This window comes from Dreissena polymorpha, chromosome 12 (assembly GCF_020536995.1).
Source record: "Dreissena polymorpha isolate Duluth1 chromosome 12, UMN_Dpol_1.0, whole genome shotgun sequence".
Taxonomy (NCBI): Eukaryota; Metazoa; Mollusca; class Bivalvia; order Myida; family Dreissenidae; genus Dreissena; species Dreissena polymorpha.
Window position 1 is genome coordinate 59,914,527 of NC_068366.1, and position 23,171 is coordinate 59,937,697.

The 23,171-nt window shown below is 35.0% G+C and overlaps 2 protein-coding genes across 2 annotated transcripts in view; one reads left to right on the plus strand and one right to left on the minus strand.

The window, feature by feature from the left end:
- Positions 1 to 17,245, minus strand: part of LOC127853322 (MORC family CW-type zinc finger protein 3-like) — a 76,988-nt gene extending 59,743 nt beyond the window's left edge. Inside the window, exons 1-3 of the mRNA XM_052387761.1 lie at positions 17,058 to 17,245; positions 11,596 to 11,782; positions 10,640 to 10,687 (exon numbers count right to left, since the gene is read on the minus strand). The gene's annotated coding sequence lies outside the window, so the exon portion shown is untranslated. The remainder of the gene's footprint in view (positions 1 to 10,639; positions 10,688 to 11,595; positions 11,783 to 17,057) is intronic.
- The window catches only part of LOC127853319 (MORC family CW-type zinc finger protein 3-like), a 382,815-nt gene continuing 361,689 nt past the window's right edge, over positions 2,046 to 23,171 (plus strand). The window contains exon 1 of the mRNA XM_052387759.1: positions 2,046 to 2,092. Coding sequence (XP_052243719.1) covers positions 2,063 to 2,092 — 30 coding nt within the window. The 5' untranslated portion in view covers positions 2,046 to 2,062. The remainder of the gene's footprint in view (positions 2,093 to 23,171) is intronic.

Consider the following 23,171-nt stretch of genomic DNA (forward strand, 5'->3'; position numbering starts at 1 on the left):
CCAGAAGTCTAAAATTACCTTACAATAAGATACATAAGAAACATATTGTGTTGTTGTTGCTGTTTTTTTTTAAATAACCCATTAACTCCATTGATTAAAAAAAATATTAAATTAAATACCTAAGAAATGAATGTAAAAATAGGTAGGGGCTTATGTCCTAGGGGGCTAATGTCCAGGGGGGCTAATGTCCTTGGGGCTTTTTTCCTAGGGGCTAATGTCCCAGAGGGCTTATGTCCTACACTCGCTGGCAACATAGGTATATAAGTAAAAAAAAAAATTTGGAGGGGGGGATTTTTAGCTGAAATAGGGGAAAAAATTATACTATTTTAAGGGGGAATGGGATTTTTTTTTACGCCAATTGGAAAATTTATCATTTTTCCTAGCTTGGAAAAGTGCCGTTTGTCGGTACTTGATCAAGAAGGAAAGAAATCGCTGCATTATATCCTTAATAATAAAAAATTTGTGTTCTTAAAAAGGGTTTGCAATTAAGAAAAATGTGTACTTTTAAATTTTTCTTTTATAGCAACACACATATTAATGGCAAAATGTACTTGAATGTTTGTTTAAATAAATTTTGAATTGGTGGCTTGCGAACAACTATATAGTTACCAGAAAATTTGGATGTAGAAAAAAATCATTTCAATAAACAGAACGAAGTTGTACTTTTAAATCGTTTATATCAGAGATGTTAGATCTTCAACAGTTACTACATTCATTCACAAATTTACATACAATTTGAATAATACAGTGTTTTTTTTCACCATTTTGGAAATGGGGCTCAGCCGCTGGGTCCCTATGGATTGGGAAAATTTGCGGCGTTTTGACTAAAATTGGGAAATTAGTGTTGTGGTTGTTTTGCTAACAAATGCTTCAAATTTGAGGATACAAGTGTGTCCAGTATTATATTTACTAAGGTTGATCTTATAAAATATGGATGGGAGATGAACAAAATATTGATCTAAAAAAAAAATTTGGGGGGAAACCTTCTATTGGAAATGTGTAACGTAATGTATTCATTATATGACATAAATATTATGTTATATATTAGTGTAACAAATGATAATAATATAAGAAGAGTTCTATAAAAAAAATATTATGTAATGTAATGAATATTATTAGTAACATATATATATATATATATAAGTAAAATAGAATCTTTGGATGGGATATGTAATGAAGCTTGAACAATTGATTATGGAAGTATGGTTTCATTTCTCCAGTGTAGTTCAATTATCAGAAACATCTGTTGATTTGTCTTAGCTCTTGATTAACAATTTGGCTCCTAGGTCAACATTACTTCAAACCAATACAGAACAGACATAACAAGTCCCAATTCAGATATATATACCCGGTAATGAAATTTAAATAATTGATTATATAAGTGTAATTCCAATTTCCCAAGGTACATAAATGATACAAGTTCAGATTGAATGTGTATCAAATGTGTATGAGGGTTTACATAATTGATTATAGAGGTGTTAGGATTCATATTACCAATGTGGTTTGTCCATAGAGAACATCTGGTTATAATTTATATGATCGAGTATGCTTAATGACATGAGACTGGTCTTCTTTAATAAAATAGTGTTAGAATAGTGACTACAGTACAGACTAAAATTGGGAAATTAGTGTTGTGGTTGTTTTGCTAACAAATGCTTCAAAATTGAGGATACAAGTGTGTCCAGTATTATATTTACTAAGGTTGATCTTATAAAATTTGGATGGGAGATGAACAAAATATTGAGATCAAAAAAAAAATTTTTTTTTTTGGAAACCTTCCATTGGAAATTTTTAAGGTTCCATTTGGGAAAAATATATACTTAAATTAATATCCAATCATTCTGCTTAGCGATACATGCTTAAAATAAAGTTAAATGGCAGAATCTATTCTGCGCAATTACCAATTTGAAAAGGACATGAACCATTCCAGAATTCAAGCAGTAAAATAGCATCACTGTTATCATACTGACGCTTCTATAAGCACATTAGACATTATATAAATATTCTCCTTTATTTTTCAGTTGAAGTGCCATATCCAAAGTTTGGATCAACATGAGCCAACATGACTAGTGAAGGAATTAGAACTGCAAAGGTAATTTCTTTTTAGTAATTAACAAACTTAATTTTCTGTTGCCAAATATAAATTTGATTACATTGAAAGAACTACAAGAGAAAGCCCTTGCAGACTTAATCTTATAGGTTCAACACTGAAATGTTATCCATTATCTTGCATAATTTGTATACAGAGATTTCAATTGAATCTGAGTCTTGGCTTTTCATGCAAGCAGTTTTATCACTTATGTAAATTCAAGGAGACATTTTACATGGGGTAGGGGGGGGGGTACTCCAAAGCTGATTCTGATCCTTAAGGCATCATCCATTTGGTAAAATGTTTATATTACATGTACTATCTGATTCACGTTTATTATTCTTGTTTGAAGCAAAATTTTGTATCCGCTAATGATAAAGCATCTTTTACTATGCTCTTCCAATTAAACTTTACGTCTTTTGTACATTTTATCAAATCAATTAAACATGGAGGTTTACTAAACATGGAGGTTTACTGTAAGCACATTTAATAATTTTGCTGAAAATGTTTTTTAAAAACTTATAAGACCCACATAAATTCAACAAATGTGATTAATCTGTAAAAAAAAAGAATAGCTTGAAAAAGAAATCAATTTGACAATTGGTAAAGACGAGCAAGAAGTCTATAATATTGTTCTTAAATGTAACATAACACATGTTAAATATAGGAAATATCAATTTTACAAAACTTAATTTGAACACATTTATTGTTCTGCATGGTTGCCAAAGAACATGTTAATGTCAATATCAAAATAAATCTTTTTTTGCATATTGCTAAAACCACCTCCAAAATAAGATATGTATTTGTTGCTATAACAATTGTATATATGGATAATGGAGTGATGTACATCAAATTTCAACTCAAACCATTTATCAACAACAAAGTAGTTGCCCTTTTTGACTTGAAAATACCCTTTTTATAAAGGATTTCCCCTGCCTTAAGCTGTTTCTCAACATATAAACCCTAGCCATGCAATTTACCATAGTTATTCTGAATCATCTGGGGCTGAGTCACATGCAAGACCCATGACCCTAGAGGCAAGGTCAATGGCACAGGGTCTGAGTCACAACATGTGTAGCAACACCCATAACCATAGACTTGCTTAGAGGCAAGGTCAATGGCACACATTGAGGTCACAGAATCACAATTTGATTAATTATTCATAATTTAGCCATTACTTCACTGAGTATCAAGGGATTATGTAATAACTTTTACATTATTCTTGTTTATATGGCTGTGTGTCACAGGTAAGACTCAAGTCTCTAGGGTCAAGGTCACACATTTAGGTCAAATGTTACAAATTTTGATTTAATATGCCTAATTATGTTAGGATTCTACCATACATCAAGCGATTTTCAAATGCCTTGAAGTAATTTTTCATCATCCCTATGGCCAAGATCACATACACTTCTTCGCACACCGCCTTTTATAAGCAGAGTTGTAACCATTTCTTCCTTAAAAATACCTTTTTTATAAGCTTTGTTTGGTAGATTACAATAACACTTTGTGGCGAGTATATACACAGATTGCTGCATGAGACACAACATTGTTTTTACACACAGTCTTTTAATAACACAACCTTTTAATAGCATCCTTGGTTTCTTAAAAAAAATTACTTCTTTTCTGAATTTTTGATGCAGAGCTTTATTGAAGAATCAAGTTTTATAGGTTTCATTAAACCTTTATTAAAGTGTATCAATGAATTATTCTATAAGTAGTTGTGTACAGAGTTTCGGGTTGCAAGCTTGAAAAGTGTTTCCATCCATACAGGGCTAGCGATGGCCCAAAATTTCTTTGAGCCAATCTGTTTTGGTTTTTCAGCGCGCGAAAACTGGTTTTAAAATAATAATATATACTATCAACTTGTTTATATTTCTTTTAATGACAAGGGCATTTTCACATATCATATATCATATAATAAAACATGCAGTTTTCAATATAGAAATAATGATTGTGGTACTTGTCAAAGTACACATTTATTTTATTAGTTATTTTATACATGTTACATGTTATACATTTAACAGTGGTGTCGATTGTCCCAAATTTGATTTCCTGAAAATTAGGCCGTGGGTCTTGGAACCGCAGCCGTAGGAAGTTAGGAACCCAACAGGAATTAAGGGCAGAGCCTTCCACCCACCAAGATCCCTTACTAATTGTTCTTTTTTTATAGTCTTTCCAATTGCAATTTCGGATGAATACAATTCGAAATATTATAAACCACATCGTCCGTATCACCGCACGTGTTTCGTCATTATATTTACTCTATAAGGAGCTTCAAAAATAAATTATAATTGACGAAAAATAATGTATCCGACAACGACAGTCCGAAAAATTGTACGCGTTTGACAATTGAAATAAAATGTGCACATTGTTTGATTGCAGAAAATGAAAACCAGTAACCTAGCAAATACGCAATTCATATACAATTTGGTTGACGTATTGCTTTACAATAGCATAGTTTGTGAGTAAAAAACAACTTAAATATCACCTTTTCATTTCAAACGATAATCGGCAGAATTAAAGGCGTAACATCATCAACATGAATCTAATTATTTAATTAGATCTATCATTCTTTCGTTCAGATCAAAGACTTTATTGAAACATGACAGTCACAAAGTGCACATATGTACAAATAAGCTTATCGATGAGGGAGAGATTAAAGAACAGTATAGTTGACACAAGGCCGGGTATGTTTGTATTGGTCAAGCAAAAGTGTTTATACAGATAAAGCTTGTAAATATTTGGGTGGTTTGTTTATCCCGTTCCCAGAGTTTCATTGATTCAGTATCTTTAGTAATCTAGCCAATCAGCAATAAGCACGCACAGAACACTGACCAATGGGATTCATAACTGAGTTTCATGGGGCAAATGTTAGAGGGAAATAGTAAGTTAGCATTTAGAGCTAGAGGTGAACAGATGGAAAAAGATACAATCATGTAGCAATCACAACGTATTTGTACAACTGAAAATATTAGTTATGTCAGACATTAAACTGGATTAGAAACTGATATATGTATTGTTGAATATTTTATCCTAAATTATGCAGAGAAACCAACATTAATAGAGAGGGACGGACTTGTCCCATGCACAACACAAGAAAATGGTAGTTTATGCAAATCTCGTCATCATGGCAATACGCGCATGACAAGATATTGAATGATAGGCTACACACCAGTAATTTAAGAGTAATGAACATCGTTATAACTATGCGTCGTCCATGAACTATGAACGATTACGTGACATTAGCAAAAATCTAGTGTTTGCAGAAAGTGTGGTCCCTGGTGAGCATGTGCGGACTGCGCAGGCTAATCAGGGACGACACTTTAAGCACATGCATTAAACCCCTTTTTCACAGAGCACAGCTCATATCTAATTGGTCAAAGGTTGAATGGTCTCATCCTCACACTGGAACCCTCTAAGCATGCTATGTATCTTATCTGTTGGTGATAAACTGATTAGTCCAACGTGAGGCCTAATGTGTTAATTATAATCTGTGCCTTGACTTGAATAAGCTTTATAGGAAGGATCAACAACTCACGCATTTAGGATTTCATGAGGGTCACTTGATTGTTTTAGCTTAATTTAACTTGCATCAATTTCGTGCTTTTCATGAAATACATAGGTCAAAGTTTGGGAGCTCAAACAACACTTTGCATGGTTGGGATAGCATTTAAGTTGAAATAACAATATATACAGAAACAAAATAAATGTGACAGTGTACCATAATAACCATTACAGTATTGGATCCCTTAAAATTTAGCACAGTTTCATTTGACTCCTGAAAATGTTATTTTCAAATTCTAATATTGAAACCATGTTGTAATATTGTTCCAGGTGTCACCATCGTTTCTCCATAGCAACAGCACGTCCCATACATGGCCCTTCTCTGCTATTGCAGAGTTAATTGGTAGGTTTTTACACAGTGATATGTTTTTGCTTTATATCTTACAGCCTGTGCCTTTCGGATTTGGAAAAATAGCATGATAAACCATGAAATTGGGAAAAATGAAACATTAATAATATGACTATATGTAACAGTTTTCCAAGTGTTTATAACTACGTGTTGAATTGCATTATATATGTGTAATGTTACAGTTTATAACATATCGTTTATTCTTATAAGTTTATTCTTATGATGGAAATAAATAAGGAGATATCTCAATAATATGTATCTTATAATATATCGTTTATTCTTATGAGTTTATTCTTATGATGGAAATTAATAAGGAGATATTTCAATAATATGTATATTTCAATAATATGTATATGCAATGTTAAGATGAAGTTAATTAATAAGGAGATATTTCAATAATATGTACATTTCAATAATATGTATATGCAATGTTTAGATGAAGTTTGAGAAATTAATAATACATTTTTGGGAGATATTTGCATAAACTAAGACCTGATTTAAGATTTATTTCAAGTAACAACACTAATACGTTTACACCCAGGGTGGGGTATAATTGGGATCAATAAAATGGAAAGTCAATTAAGACCTGATTTAAGATTTATTTCAAGTAAGAACTTAAGTACGTTTACACCCAGGGTGGGGTATAATTGGGATCAATAAAATGGATAGTCAATTAGACAAAAGAATCAAAGGTCATATATTTAACAATGAGTTCAGGGTCAACATATTGATACGAGATTAAAAGTACCCACACATGGTCATCAAACAGCGCAGATGAAAGGGTCACCTATTAGCCTGGGATACACAAGTTATGGATTTGACAGATATGACGGGATTACTCTATACCAATATAAATTGATTACATTTTAGATTTTAGTATATTCGCCAATCAAGTAAATACATGAAAAATTGTTCCTTCTAGAATATTTTGATGAATCAACCAATGAATAGTAACCATACTAGCTGAGGACCAATCAAAATCTTAAAAGAAAATATATGCAAATTAAATTAGAGACAAAATGGGGATGTTAGAGGGAAAGCAGTACCCAGCGGTTAGGTTAGATAGATACTACAGCTAGACTTAGAAAATAACTTTGAGACTATAAATACAATTTTGATGTTAAGAAATAGTTAGAAAAATAAAAGAAATCATTTTGAGAAGTCAGAGACTTGTTTTACTTTCACCAAATACATTGACATTCGATTACGTGACATATTTTTATTATAAAGTGCTTTGGAATAATATCACTGTATAATAAACTCGATTAACCAATTATTGAGTTTATTGGAAAAGTTAAGCATCTTTTTTGGGATTTTTTGGGTCAGATCTTTTGTTGGAAATGTTACTCTTGCCATTTGGACACAGTCTGTAAGAGGCTATTATTTTGGGCCAAAGAAAATTACTGAAACAATTCAAAGAGTTGATATGTTGTATAAACAAATTAAAAGAAAATCCTATTTGTTACTATTGAAACAGGCAATTCTCCATATGCAATGACAAGCCAATCCTAATCAGTCTGTATAACATTTAAGATGCATTGGCAATATTGGACCAGATCTGCATCCAGTGGTTGTGTGGTGCAGCCTTGCTTATATCACATTATCAACATGGACTGACATTATATACAATGTACTTCTGATATCATTAATTTTTACATCTTTTATAATAACCTTATTGTAACATTCAATTGAAGTCATGTACATTGGTCATTATCATACCATGGATGTGATGCAATATGTTCTTCCGATGATAATACATTTTTTCACAGTTTAATTGAGACAACAAAAAGTCAATTTTAATTTTAATGTGTCTAAATCCACTTGTTGATTTAAGCCATGTTCTGGGAAAACTGGACATAATGCATGTGCGTAAACTTTCACCCAAGCTTTGCCTGTGCAGGCCGCAAAAGCTAATCACGGACAACACTTTCTGCTTAAACAGTTTTAACAGGGCTCACTCTGCCATTCGCCAAATTAGCCAATGGCTTTAAATTGACCTATTTGGCCAAAGAAAATTTTCGATTTCTGGGGAAAAATGCACAAGTATTTGTTATTTGTATTTTTAATGCATTATCCATTTCATTTTTTTAAATATTTAGTTAAAGATTTAGCCATTGATATGAGAAAACTTGCTGCATTGTAATTTTGGGAAAAAATGTAACATTAACAATCTAATAAATTTTAATGGTCCTTACTGAATTGTGCAAAAAACACAATCTATGGTAATATTATGTTTCGGGCCCGCTTAGTCAATTCAAATTTGCTAAATGGCAAAAAATGATAAAATGAGAAAATGGAAACACATATAGAAACAAACTGAACACAAGAATATAAATAAATGTGATAGATGCCCCCGATTGATGCCCTATATCAATGTATGGGTTATTTAGTTTAAACCTATTTATTTTAGCTCGATTGCATCGAAAGCCTCAGACTTAAAGAAACGCTCTCGAGTCCGTTTCCTGGGCGTTTTACCAGTACTTGGTGTCTTTGAGGAATTGCTGGAGAACACTCCACGAGCGGGGTTCGAACCCTTTTCCTCCGATCGCTAGGCGGACACCATATCCATTACGCCAATGCGAACTTCACTTATGGGTTCTTCAAATGTTTGCCCTACCAGAACAATCAAATTGACCTGACATTGGAACAGAATAATATGACAATACAAGCTTGTCCAGCCCTTACTTCACATGTGTTTACAAATTTAAATCATTTCGGCTTGAGATGAAGTGTGAGACAAAAACAGTTCAAAGAACTGGCGGACATCAAATAGGACAGAAACGATTAACTGTGAAATTTGTTTCAAACCAACCCAGACTCAATTGTTTCAAAATTAGAATTCGCAAGAACAGACATTGTTTGCCCCTTCCCCCTTCCAGGCAGCATAACAAAACATGTGTGGCTTTATAAAACAAAACTGTACTTGAATGCAACTTAAGAGAATCAACATATTTAAACACATTACCCATTTATGGAACGAAAATGCAAACAAAAGATACACGAGATCCAAAACTGTTTTAATTCAATGAAGATAAAAATATCCACATAAAAAAGCATATGTGCTTAGAAACTTATTACTTCTCTATTATATTACTATTATATTACTGTCTGTCTGAACTTATTTTTTAATGTACATATAGACATACTAAATTTTGCCCCACTTTAGGTATGCCTAAATAATGACAACATATGAACTGTTAAATCCTTTATCTAAGTTTTTTTTAGTTCAGTGAAAACTTTTACGTTACTTATTCATAAACTCAACACTAAGAAAGTTTATTTTAGGAATCAACAAGGGGCAAAATTGTCACAAAACCAGGTTTTCATTATGAAAATCAAAGTCTGACAAGGGGAGACAACTCTAACTGAATTTTTGAACTGAACAAACAAAATTAACCCCCTTTGTAAGTTTGTTTCAAATTAAATCTATTTTTAGTCGAGGCGACCTTGACATTGGAGATATTGACGCTATTCTTTCGTGCGACACACTGTCCTATGATTGTGAACACATGTGCCAAATGATTTAAAAATCTCACAATGAATGACATAGTTATGGCCTGGACAAGCTCATTTATGGCCGTTTTCGACCTTTGAACTCAAAGTGTGACCTTGACGTTGGAGATATCGACGTAATTCTTTCGCGCGACACACCGTCTAATGATGGTGAACAAATTTGCCAAATGATTTCAAACTTTCACAATGAACGACAAAGTTATGGCCCGGACAAGCTTGTTCCGCCCGCCAGCACGCCCACCCGCCCGCCGACATTCGCCAATCTAATAACCAGTTTTTTCCTTCGGAAAACCTGGTTAAAAAGGTTGTAGAGGAACAGTTTAGAAAACATAGTACAATAAGCATTTATTATTTGGCTAAATATGAAGGTTCATAGAAACATTAGAAGTTTAATTTGAATAACTCAAACACATCTGCACAACTAATTATTGCATTATTCTATCATATTAAATTGTTCTCTGTATTATGTCATTTATAATTTTGTTGTCATTTATAAATTTGGAACGTAAACTAAAATGTACTTAACATCTACTATGCTTTGAAAAAGCAACACATAATTTTTTTTTGTTTTTCTTTAAACTTTTTCCTCAAGATTGAGGCGACCTTCGTTGTACTTCAAATGTATTATTATATAACCAGTGATTTCTTTGCCCAATTAGGAAAAGTACCGGTACCAGCCCAAATGTTTTGGAAAAATGTACGTGAAAAACCCCACAATTGGAAAAAATCGCGTTATGAAGTATTCTTCTTGGGAAATTGGTGTTTTTTTTTTTTTGCTTCCAAATACTTTTAAATTTTAGAACTAAGTGTAGTTAAGTTGTCAATATAATATTAACTTAGGTTCTATCCATATAGGTGCAAAGGGAAACTGACAAAATGTTGAATCATATTAAAAGAAATAATTTAAACCTTCAATTTGGGATATTTTACAGCAATTGCGAAATTTGTAGTTTTTTACCGTTAAATTGGTATGTACTTTTGAAGAATAAAACAAATCCCTGATAGCAACAGACATACTAGTGTATAATAATAAACTAGCTAAGCAGCATGATATACAATGCACATTGATACAAAATACAAAAAAGCGGGGTTAATTTGCGTTATTTACAACACACATTACTTACTCACAACACTGCTTTCTAACTCCGCGACCGCCAAATTTTGGCTTGTCTCTGTAATTTAGAAATGAGAATTTAGAAATGTCTCCACAAACCTACTCACACAAATGCTTGTTTCATGACTCCTGGGACACCAAATTTTGGCTTGTCTCTGCAAGTAATCAGCAGCTTATTTGACCATTTTTGCATTTTGCAAGATCCACCAAAGTCCCGAATAAATAATTTTAACATTAATGTAAATGATAAATTAGTTAGCAAAAAATTAAAATACATAATTTCACTGGTTAAAAGTTAACATTGCAATACATGGTAAATAAAACTTTTTGAATTTAAATTTCAAGACAGCCCACTCGAATATTCTTTCGCTTTGATTGAATAATGTATGCTTTCTGTCAGTCACCTAATAAAAATTACCACAAGGACATACATGTTGTTGAAGTTGAAAATCTGTAATAGGGTTATATTGCATGTAAAAATGCCACTCAATGTATAAGAACTTTATTAACTTAAAGAAACTGAAGTTATTGACGAATAAAAAATTATTTTTAAGTGACCTTGCTGGTCCAAACAATCTAATTCCATGCTAGGTCTGCATGTAAGCTATCTAAAACAATTACAGCATGAAAACTGAATCCAAACTAATTTATTGAATGTAGACTCTTATTCTATTTCAAATAACAGATCGCTTGACACACTAGCCACAAATCCATCCCTAAAAAGATCAGCATGTAAACTTCCGGTACATACGTACACAATTTCAGCATAATATCTCAACTCATACTGAAGTTATTGAATAAAAAATTTGTATATATACTTTCAGCAACAGTGGCCTTGACCTTGAACCAAATGCAACCATATGCCGATTCAACAGTTCAGCTGCAGAGTTGTTGCATGCAAATGTTTTCTTAAGTCCTTTTAAGTACTGTTCAAGATATGTCTATTGGGAATCATACAATACATACTTGCAATGTATGCACTCCCCACAGTCGGGCGCTTTGCAGCCCGTGCAGTCATTGCAGCGCTCCTTCCTCTTCCTCTTACTATCGTACAACCATTTCAGGCCATCCGTCCCCTTCGGCTTCTTCTTCTTTACTGGATTGTTGGATGATCTCTTCAATAGGGCGGCCATCTTCCACGTCTATAGCTATACTTGATAAAAGGAGGGTTTAGTGTCAAACTGGTTAATCTGCTGAACATTTTAAACTGTATAACAATGAAGCTGAGCGTATTCCCAAATGCTGTGTTTCACATAAGTCGTTTAGCAGAACATACTATGAAATCACAGATTTTCATGAAGATCTAATTTCTGCACGTTATGCCATCCCACTATTGCACAAATCTATTACAAAACACAGCCAATATTTTCCCACTAAAAATGTGTCAGGGTCTCTTCATGATACAAGTGCGTACATCCATGTACAGATTTAATAGTTCATAAATGTGCTTCGTTCGTCTTTTGTCGTCATATATAAGGTTTTAATTATCAATACAAAATATGTTGCGCTATTACAAAAAGGCTTGCTAAAATTTCTTTTTCTACCTTAAGGAAAGTATTTTCACACTTGACACGTGTCGGCATAAAGTTTCGTTCCACACTTATGGCACATTGTCCGCAGAGTGGCAAGCTTGAGAAATAATACCATTGCTTTGATGTTATCATAAGCTGATAACAAACAGTTCAGCTGTATAAATGTAGCAGTTACTTGTTTCAACGAAAACAGGCTACAGATGTTTAACTATGCCTGATTAGTAATATTGCAGCATCTCAAACACAGTGCTTCAACATATGACAGATGTGATACTAGAAGATTGAGGTACCGTAAACAATTCCCTACCTCTCTTAGTCATATAGTTATATCCCATTTCCACTGTAAAGGTAAATTACCTTTTATGAGGGACATATACAGTATATGATTGTCATAAAAAGCCATTTACCTACAAAACATAGACAGCTATCAGCCTATGTAGCATAATTTCATCTGATTTGTTCGCTTTGCAGATGCAATAATGAACATCATAATGCAATATACACTCATATGACCATGTCGGATTTATCATTACCCGGGTTAAGTGTTTAAATAATAATAATGGCTAATATTTTGTTTCTACAAACCATGCTTGTATAAAAAATGACATAAATCATGTTTCTATTTTACACATAATTATCTCTTTCTTGTTCAAACTTGTAACTATACTTCAACAACTGAAATTGTTGATTACTAACTCGTTGCATCGCCACGATAAACTTCAGAATAAACGAATTATAATGCATTCAAAAGCGCGAATTTTGCGGAATTATTTCATAGGAAATAGTGTTAATCTCGTGTGTATGAAGCCTCATAAAGCATACTTAGTCTCACGAGTTCCCTATGCCATTCAAAAAATGTATTAAGTCATTCTACCAAATAAGTCATCTTGTTTATACGACTTGTGCAATCTTGGGATCGAGATACTGATATATAAATAAAACATGCTCATTCAACACCTGTTCCACTGTCAAACATTACTCCAAAAGTGAATAAATTTTACTTTCTGTGTGAAGCAACACAATTTTCGTAATTTGTTGTCCATTTGTTTTAAAACATTGTTTATAATCAAACACACTCACTTTAATTCAGATAAAGGCAAGTATTTCAAATACCGGTTATCTGAAAAACAAATTAATCCACACACACTATGTGTTGAAGTAAAAAATTGGTACTTCTTTTACAATAGAATGTTGTCCAGACGCAGTTCTCCCCCTTGCGTCCATCGCTATAATTTATAAAACCAATAAACAAATCCCATGTACATAATCAACACAAAAGTAAAAATATCTGCATTTACGTGCATGTCATATAAACACCATTTAAGCTATTCAATATTGAATTAATAATTGTATGACCACCAGTTAACAATGTGCAAGAAGCTTTAACGATGCATACATATTTTCTGAATGTGTTGACTATGGTGCTCCGTGAGTGCCATTTGCTTTTTAGATTGACCATCACGGAAAGAAGTGAAATCATGAAGCGGTAATATGCGAGCTCATATGCGAGCTCAATGCGAGATTTCTATACAAATATCGCAATATATATCATATCTTAATCTCGAGCCCTTAAATTATTATATCTCGTTATCGTCCTAACAATTTAAATATCCACAGTTTAAAAATGCAAACACGCGATGTGAGATTAATTGTGCGGTCTCGCTTCGTATTTGTGAAACCTCTAATTGATTTCGCATGTTCGACCTTAAGAATGGCAGTTACTATAATGAAAAGACATGGGCACTATAGAACGATGTAAGCTACCTAATTATTGCAAGCTTGTGAGAATTCGATGCCAGACGCAGGACAATATTAAGAGACTGCTTTATATTGCGACTTCCGAACTTCATCTAAGAATTGGTCAAGGTTTTCACGAGATTCATTTTGCATCCTAATCTTCTACATGTTTATTAGCAGAAAGTAATATCGGGAAACTACGGAATCCGAATAGTGCCTTCTATAATCTCGCCCTTCTTTCATCAAGGGCGACACACGACACACGAAGCGTTACGCGATATTTTGTGCAACAGTTTCGGCGACGCACAATATTTTACGAGACATTCGAGGCGACGCACGATACTTTGCGCGATACACGAAGCGACGCGCGAGAATGTACCACGAAATATCGCACTTGTGTAGGTAGCCCTAAAGGCGATACATATAGACTAAAATATATTGTGCGTCGCCGCGACTGTCGCGCAAAATATCGTGCGTCGCCGTGACTGTCGCGCAAATTATCGTGTGTCGCCGCGACTGTCGCGCAAAATATAGTGCGTCGCCGCGACTGTCGCGCAAAATATCGTGTATCGCTTCGTGTGTTGTGTCTCGCGTTCAAAGGGAGACGCACGAGACACGAAACGACGCACGGTATTTTGCGCGACAGTCGCGGCGACGCACGATATTTTATTATTCAAATATAGCAAATATTATCAGAGCTCGCGTATCGCGGTTTAATTTCAGACCGCGACACACGAAGCACAAAGCGATACTCGATATTCATGCGCGACAAATGCGGCGACGCACGATATTTTGCGCGATACACGAAGCGACACGCGAGAATGTACAAACCCAATCGCCCTTGTGTAGGTAGCCCAAAAGGCCAAATATCGTGTTAAATATATCGCGTCGCCGCGACTGTCGCGCACAAATATCGTGCGGCGCCGCGACTGTCGCACAAAATATCGAGTATAGCTTCGTGCCTCGTGTGTCGCGGTCTGAAATTACAGACCGCGATACACGATATTCGGATATTATGGACGATATTTGAATTATAAAATATCGTGCTTCGCCGCAACTGTCGCGTCGCTTCGTGTTTCATGCGGCGCCTTTTAAACGCAAGGCACACGAAGCGATACACGATCTTTTGCATGACAGTAGTGGCGACGCACGATATTTTGTGCGAGAGTCGCGGCGACGCACGATATATTTTGCACGAATCGCGCCTTTTAGGCTACCTACACAAGGGCGATAGTTCGTGGTACATTCTCGCGCCATTCTCGCGCGTCGCTTCGTGTATCGCGCAAAATATCGTGCGTCACCGCGACTGTCGCGCAAAATATCGCACGCGATTGTTGCACAAAATAGCGTTTATCGCTTCGAGTGTCGCCCTTGACGAAAGAAGGTCGAGATTAAAGATGGCACTATCCGGAATCCATATTTTATACACTTTATTACTTATCATTTACCAGCCATATCAGCAATACAGTTACTACCGTTGATTTCGTATTAATATCTATATATCGACTGCGAAATTTCTTCGAGGAATGACCTTATTACAGCTTCACTTATAAAATTTGCGGGGAGTAAAGACGAGACATAATTATACAAGAAACCGTCGGAGACGGGTGATGCTCCCCAAAGTGTTTTTGTCTCAATATTGCACTATATATTCAGATAAAAGGAAACGTCTAGTAGTTGGGGGGACAAGAATTTTTTACTGTATGTACAGTAAATGGAAAATTTCAAAGGGCCATAACTCTGTGAAAAATCATCCGACCAGAACCGTAGTAGTAGTAGTAGTAGTAGTAGTAGTAGTAGTAGTAGTAGTAGTAGTAGTAGTAGTAGTAGTAGTAGTAGTAGAAGTAGTAGTAGTAGTAGTAATAGTATAAGTAGAAGTACTAGTAGAAGTAGTAGTAGTAGTAGTAGTGGTAGTAGTAGTAGTGGTAGTACATCGAGTAGTAGCAGCAGCAGTAGTAGTAGTAGTAGTAGTAATAGTAGTAGTAGTAGTAGAAGTAGTAGTAGTAGTAGTAGTAGTAGTAGTAGTAGTAGTAGTAGTAGTAGTAGTAGTAGTAGTAGTAGTAGAAGTAGTAGAAATAGTAATAGTAGTTGTAGTAGTAGTTGTAGTAAAGTAGTAGGAGTAGAAGAAGTAGTAGAAGTAGTAGTGGTAGTAGTAGTAGTGGTAATAGTAGTAGTAGTAGTAGTAGAAGTAGTAGAAGAAGAAGAAGTAGTTGTAGAAGTAAAATCTAATTCAACTACAATAATCCATATGTATCCATAGCCCATATATTTTATTGGTCCTTTTCATTAAATTTCCACAAAAATTGCAAAGTGCTTTAGTGTAAACACATTTATTGATTCCGAAAATGTTGCATGAAATCATCATAGATTCTTGCGTAAGAATCACATCGCGACAGGTGATAAACGTATGTTCAGTGGGAATACCCCCGTAGTGAGTTGAGCTGTATTCCATCAAAACTTTAAACACTAACGTATAATTATTCCGAACTTTCTTTGATGCTATTAATAAATGGCGAACGTCTGTGTGTGTTTTTTTATTATTTTGCATTGTGTATGTACTACTGCTACTACTACTTTTACGATTACTATTACTTCCACCACAACTACTGCTACTGCTCGTACTTATTCTACTTCTTCTATCGCAGCTACTTATGCTAATGCTAACGTTGGCGTTGATTTTATTAAAAAGTATACATGAATATATAAGCGTTTGCATGCATTTACATGTGTATTTATTTATTCATTATTAACAATAGCAACAACAGCAACGGCAGAAGCAACGTTAAAAGCACACGAATAATTTTATTTTGTGAAGTTATCTAGGATCTTAATTAAACTGTTCATGCAACACCATATTACCAGTTTGATGGTCTTGGTTTGGTGTTAAAGGGTATCAAAATTAAACCGCGAGTCTGGGCTCTCGATAATTTAATATCAGCCTGACCGTCTTGGTGTGGTATTTAAGGGTATTAAAATTCGACCGCGCGCTTGCAATTATTCAACAAATGATAAAGATTCACTCGCATTTAAGCGATCTAATTTTGACTTTATTAATACACACTACATATTGAATAGAGTACATTTGCGTTTACATGAATTGATATTTCAGCAAATGCAGCAAAAGTTTATAAAAACAAGGACAAAGAATAATGTACATACTTCCATCAATTTGATGAGTGATTTCCTGCGAAATCCAGTTTCTATTATCTCTAAACAATGAGTTTATTAAACTAAACACTCCTTTAACTGAAGCCGTACTTTAGAATATCAGCGGTCTAAATCGGGACTCTGATAACTTTCCTCTAACTGAACCAGGTTTGCGTCAGTAGACTCGACCGTCGATGAAACATTGCTATTATTAACATCTGTCAACTATAAGCTGGACCAGATACGTAGATAACATGTTATCAGAGATCTACGTCTCTGATGTTATCTACGTCCCTTTCTGGACTCAATATTTGATACATAATCGCTAATTTGAAAAGTGAGAATTGCATAAATGCGCTTTTGAAAATCAGTACAGTTAATTTGTTTGGCTGTTTTTAATATATATCGAAATTGGCTTCATACAAGTTAACGAGTATGAATCCAAGGGTATGAAGATGCGAACGATCGTGAAACAGTTATTCGTGTAAAACGCAGTGTCACTATCAATGGACAATTTCAGTGGTTTTGTGGCGTCGCTATACCTATCACAGCCATCAGTCCTTACGGTGTCCTCCATCACGGAACAATCATGGCCAGTAACTTTGGAGACTGATGATGGTCCCTTGACGTAATTCTCGTGGAAATTGTACAGGTCATGCTTAATATTGTCAAAACATTGTCCAATACAACGACGCTCCGCCTAGCGTAGTTAACAGCAGACTTAAAAACTCTCTCTACATTAGTTTCTCGCTAGCGCGAACAACTAAAAATCGAGCAGCATGCCGTTTTCTTTTTCGAAAATATCATTTTTGCTACGGGGAAAAAATAGTAGTATGTACCCAGAAAAATCATGGCATGTGCGAAAATTTCGAGCAGCATGCCGTTTCCTTATTCTTAAATATCATTTTCGTGTCAGGGGATATTAAACAAGAGGGCCTGAAAGGCCCAAAGTCGCCCACCTGAGATAAAAAAATGACATGTTCTTTGCAGCCCAAGATATCAATAGAACAAATATTCTAACCAAGTTTCATGAAGAATAAACAACAAATGGCCCCCTGGCGGCAATGTTTTTCAACAGACTGGAACCATTTTTGAACACGTCCAAGATATTATTGGAATAAATCTTCTGACAAAGTTTCATGAAGATCAAACAATAAATGTGGCCTCTACAGTGTTAACAAGGTTTTACTATAGCCATATATAGCCATATAAGGAAAAATGCCCCGCCCCTTGGCAGCATGTTTTTCAAGCAAACGTAAACATTTTCGAATTCATCCGAGATATCATTGAGACCAATATTCTGACCAAATTTCATGAAGATTGGACAATAAATGTGGCCTCTAGAGTGTTAACAAGGCAAATGTTGACGCCACACGACGGACGACGCACGACGGACAAAAGGCGAACACAAAAGCTCACCATGAGCACGTTGTGCTCAGGTGAGCTAAACAAAAGCGGCTGGCGGAAAAATTGAGCCATGCTTTTAAAATTGACCCGCATGCCGTTTCGTTTCTTTAAATTCACTTTTTTTAGACCTTTCCCCTAAAAAAAGGATTCGTAACAAAAAACCTCGAAGGTTTATTTTTAATTCGTTGCTTCGGCAAAATACAAGCCAACTTAACTCGGAGAGAGATTTCCGAATTTAGTGGCAAACAGGTCGTTCGGTAAAAACAAAGCTTTAAAATATCTCGTATCTCGCCCAGCCGGCGATTTCGTTCGAAACGGGGTTGAGGTTCTCAAAAAAAGATTCTGAGAGAGCCGGATTAAGGTAATTCGTGTCACCGTACGATAAATACCATGGGTGTCGCACAGTAAATGCGCTAAGTTTGCGTGGATACACGCGGTGCGCGTCTACTATTCCCTTTTCATCAAGCGCCTGTATTGCGCGATCAGGGAATTGCCAGATAAGTGCCGAAAGTGTTTCACGATCATCGTGGGGACAAGTTGCTTTATAGCGCCTCATTTCGTATTGACTTGCAACCTCGCCCTAGACCGTTACGCACACACTGGCCAGGACTCCTTTCCGACTATCAACCTCAGCGGTCCAAAATAAAGTATAACGGAAAAAACGGTCCGCATTATGTCGAACCTCATCGCCACGTTCAAACGAGTCCGCCGTTCAAAAACGGGGAACACAATTGGAAAAGCTTAGGTGGTAAATAAGTGCGTTTAAAGAAAGAAAAACGGGCATGCTAACCTAATTGTTCCATGCAACCTATTTTCCGCGACAAAGCTTCGAGTAAAATAACAACCTGTCTCCTTTAAAATGAAATTGCGATTTCTCCCGGTTGTGATAATCCGCGGGCTATCCGCTTTTTTGCCGCGATAATTTCACTCCGGAAAAGGGAGTAAATTAAGAATTAGACGCGGTTTAAAGTGATATTCATGACAATACGACGTGGGCCGTTGCGAACCGTATTGAACACCCCTTGTTTGCGATACTTGCGGTATAAGTTAATGCAACCGCCTTCTCGAGGTCCCGTTTACCACCCTCTCCCCCTACACACACACCCAACTCCCGCCCCTCGTGAAAAATCTCAAAAGTGAATGTCACTATTGCTAATGATAACCTTACTGTTTATGAAATAACATGATAGATGTTACCCTTTTAAAGATAATAACTAAAATGAATCCTGTGACCAAAATGTGGTCATTTTATATAGCCGCAGCGTTCCACTTATGACCAGAAATTGGTAACATATTGGTCACTGTGTGACCGAAAACGGGTCACAATAACGGGCGTGACCAATGAAGGAACGCTCGCATGCTTAACATCGATAAATCATAAAATAGACGTTCAATGACTGAACAATTTAAAACAGACTTTATGAACTAAAAATTAACTTAACGTCTGCTAAAAAATTGTTCAGCTTTCTTACCTGAAGCTTAAATATAGAACAGATGTAGTTTATGTAAACACCGGGCATAGTGCCGTTTCCTTTTTGTGAGACGTTAAACTGACCCAGCACTCACCCTGAAAGTCTTGGGGATGGAATTTACCAGTAAAGGATAATTGTAACTGGGCAAAATTAACATGCCGAGAGTAGTCTACATTTCCCTACACTGATTAAATCCTATACTACAAAGACGTGATGTTGCCAATGTTCCAGCGGATTTTGCTTAAATCAGCCCATGGACTGAAAGGAGTATATTCATTCGGGTATGCTGGTGTTATGTAATGGTCTTTAAATGTGAAAAGCTGGGATAAACAGCTATGCCGAAAACAACATTTCGTCCTGTTTTCTTATCAAAAAGATGAGTGTCAGTTAGAGCAGATTGATAAGAAAAATATCAACATATAAGGATTGCTACGGACAATGCCTTCCTTGAAAAAGTCTGTTTAATACAAATGAACTTATATGTAAATTTGTATAGCTGTATTTTTTGCAGACATTTGATAATTGAATGCAAAGTTATTATATCACTTTTGTTGTAATCGTTTTAAGCCAGTATACAAAGTCAATTCAACTCTTATAGTGGCCAAATTGCACGGCCAATCTCACAGACAATTTTGCTCTTTTTAGCTAGCTTATTTATAAATGCATCTCAAAAATCATTTATAACCGCATCTCCAAAGATTATACATACACTACAGTTTTAGACAAAAATTCTAATTGGCTGTAAAGTCATTATAGATTTGAATTAAAATTAGCAAAGTTTTGATCGTTTAAGCAGTTGCATTTGTAGGATTATGGGGCTGGCTGTTTTTTAATTAATCTAAATAAATTCGAAAATACGATCAATGTAACAACTACGTTAGTGTTATGCCAATTGGTCTGTAAAATTCGTATTACTATCTCGGAACGTCCTATTTGCAGGGCAGACTGTTCTGTTTCTTAATTAAAAAAAAATATCTGTAAAAAATGTTTAGTTACTGGTTGTCGTTTTTAATAAACAACCAGACAAATATTTTATATTATTTATAATTGTGCCCTGGTCAGTTTTTGAGTGAGCGGGAAAATTTGCGGTAGTAGTTTGTATGCCAATATAAAGGAAATTTACACGAAGTTACACTATGCGCATGCGCAAAATTGATAGCGGTTCTGTGTTGGTGTATGGCTTATAAATATATTTTCATTGGTGTTTGTGTTTTTAATCCCATGAGTTCGAATCCCACTTGATCTCGCTCGGACTCGTGGTTTACCTTTTTAAGAAAAAGCTAAATAAAATTATGGGAGATTATCCATTAAGTTTAAATATTTCCCTTTTAATTTTCTACATCTTCCCTAGTATGTAGCATATTCCTTAATTGTTATCCACAATACAAACTGCCCTCATGTTTTGCCATGAGTCGGCATTTTCGTCTGAACTTTTAAGGAACCCCAGAAGGACCCTTAAGTGAAGCAACACAATCGGTTGTTCATTTTCTCACGAAGCGTATATTGACAGGAGTTGAATCGAGTATTTGACCATTACTATATAGTAAATTCATGTTTATACACAAATTTATCATCCGATTTTATTGGTATATACGATATCTTGTTGCGTATTAATTCGTCTTTAAAAGTATAACTTTTAGTATATTTCCGTTGTTATTAATGGATTTATAGCCAGTTGAACACAAGAAATAAACATTTTATGTTTTACCCCTGCGCGTTAAACCGTGTTGTTACTGAGTCACATGACCGGTAGCTATCGATTAGCGTACATCCAAGCGCCGAGGTTATACATTTTGATGTTCCCACTCCAACGAACATGTCAACCATAAATCTAGATTCTAAAACGGTATGATATTTGCATAAGTTAAAGTAATAACTCGACGGGCTGCCCAAAGCAGAAGAAAAACTTAATATATATTTATAACTACGTAACGTAGACTTTCTAGTGATATATAATTTGGCAAAATCGGCCGAGAAATGAAAGTATAATTTAAAAAAAAACGTGAGTGGGTACATCAAAATGTCTTGTTAACTGCTTCCTATCAATACAATTTAAGCTATTCAATATTGAAATTAATAATTGTATGACTAACACAAACTGAAGAAAACAAATTTGGTTAACAATGTGAAAGAGGCTTAATGATGATACTGATTTTCTGAAAGAGTTGACTATGGTGGTCCGTGAGAGCCATTAGATTTCAGATTTCCATTGCATGTTCGCGGAATGAAGCGAAATCATGAAGCGATAATTTGAGAGCTCAATGCGAGATTTCTAAGCAAATATCGTGATATCGCATTTCAATATCGAGCCCTTACATCATTATATCTCGTTCTCGTCCAAACAATTTTGATATCCTAAGTTTGAAAATGCAAACACACGATGTGAGATTAATTGTTCGGTCACGCATCGTATTTGTGAAACCTCGTATAGTATTCTCACAATCTCGCAATACCTCATCTTGATTTCGCATTTAGACCTTAAGCATGGCAGTTGCTTTAATGAAAAGACATGGGAAATAGCTAAGACATGTAAGCTAGCTAAAATATTGCGAGTTTGCGAAAAGGCGATGCAAGACCGCGGAAAATATTAAGAGACTGCTTTATTTGCGATATTTCATTTAAGAATTGGTCGTGGTTGCGAGATCACGAGATTCATTTTGCAATCTCACCTTGTATTTGTATATGAGCAGAAAGTAATATCGGTAAACTATATTACATCAGAGCATTCTTTTAGTGATATTTTCCTTCAATATAAGCGATTTGACAGTTAAGCGTTAATCTACTGTACTAATATATCAATAGTCAAACAATAAAGTGTGTCGCCCTCAACGCACGATTTTCAAATCATTAATACACATAACCTTATAGACAAGGTCCCCGTTCTAAACATATAAATATTAAATTGTAAAGAGAAAATAAAAGTTGTATAACACAGAAAACTCCAATATTGAAACCAGGGAACGGGTAAAGTATTTAACAGACACTTATAACAAAATTAATCTGATAAGCTTTTATTCTAATCTAACAATAATCATCTGCGAAATTTATATGCGTACAAGCAGGTAACCAGAAAGCTTTTAAACGCCATAGATATGTTCGCCGTTCTGCCATGGGAGTGAAAAATTTAGCCGGTCAATTAGTAGTCCATATTAACGGACCCCCAGAGCCTTTTGACAAAATGCTTGGACGGCTCTTAGCAACTCTTTGGGTTATAAAGCTGAGAGTTGAATTATTGCAAATAGTCAAT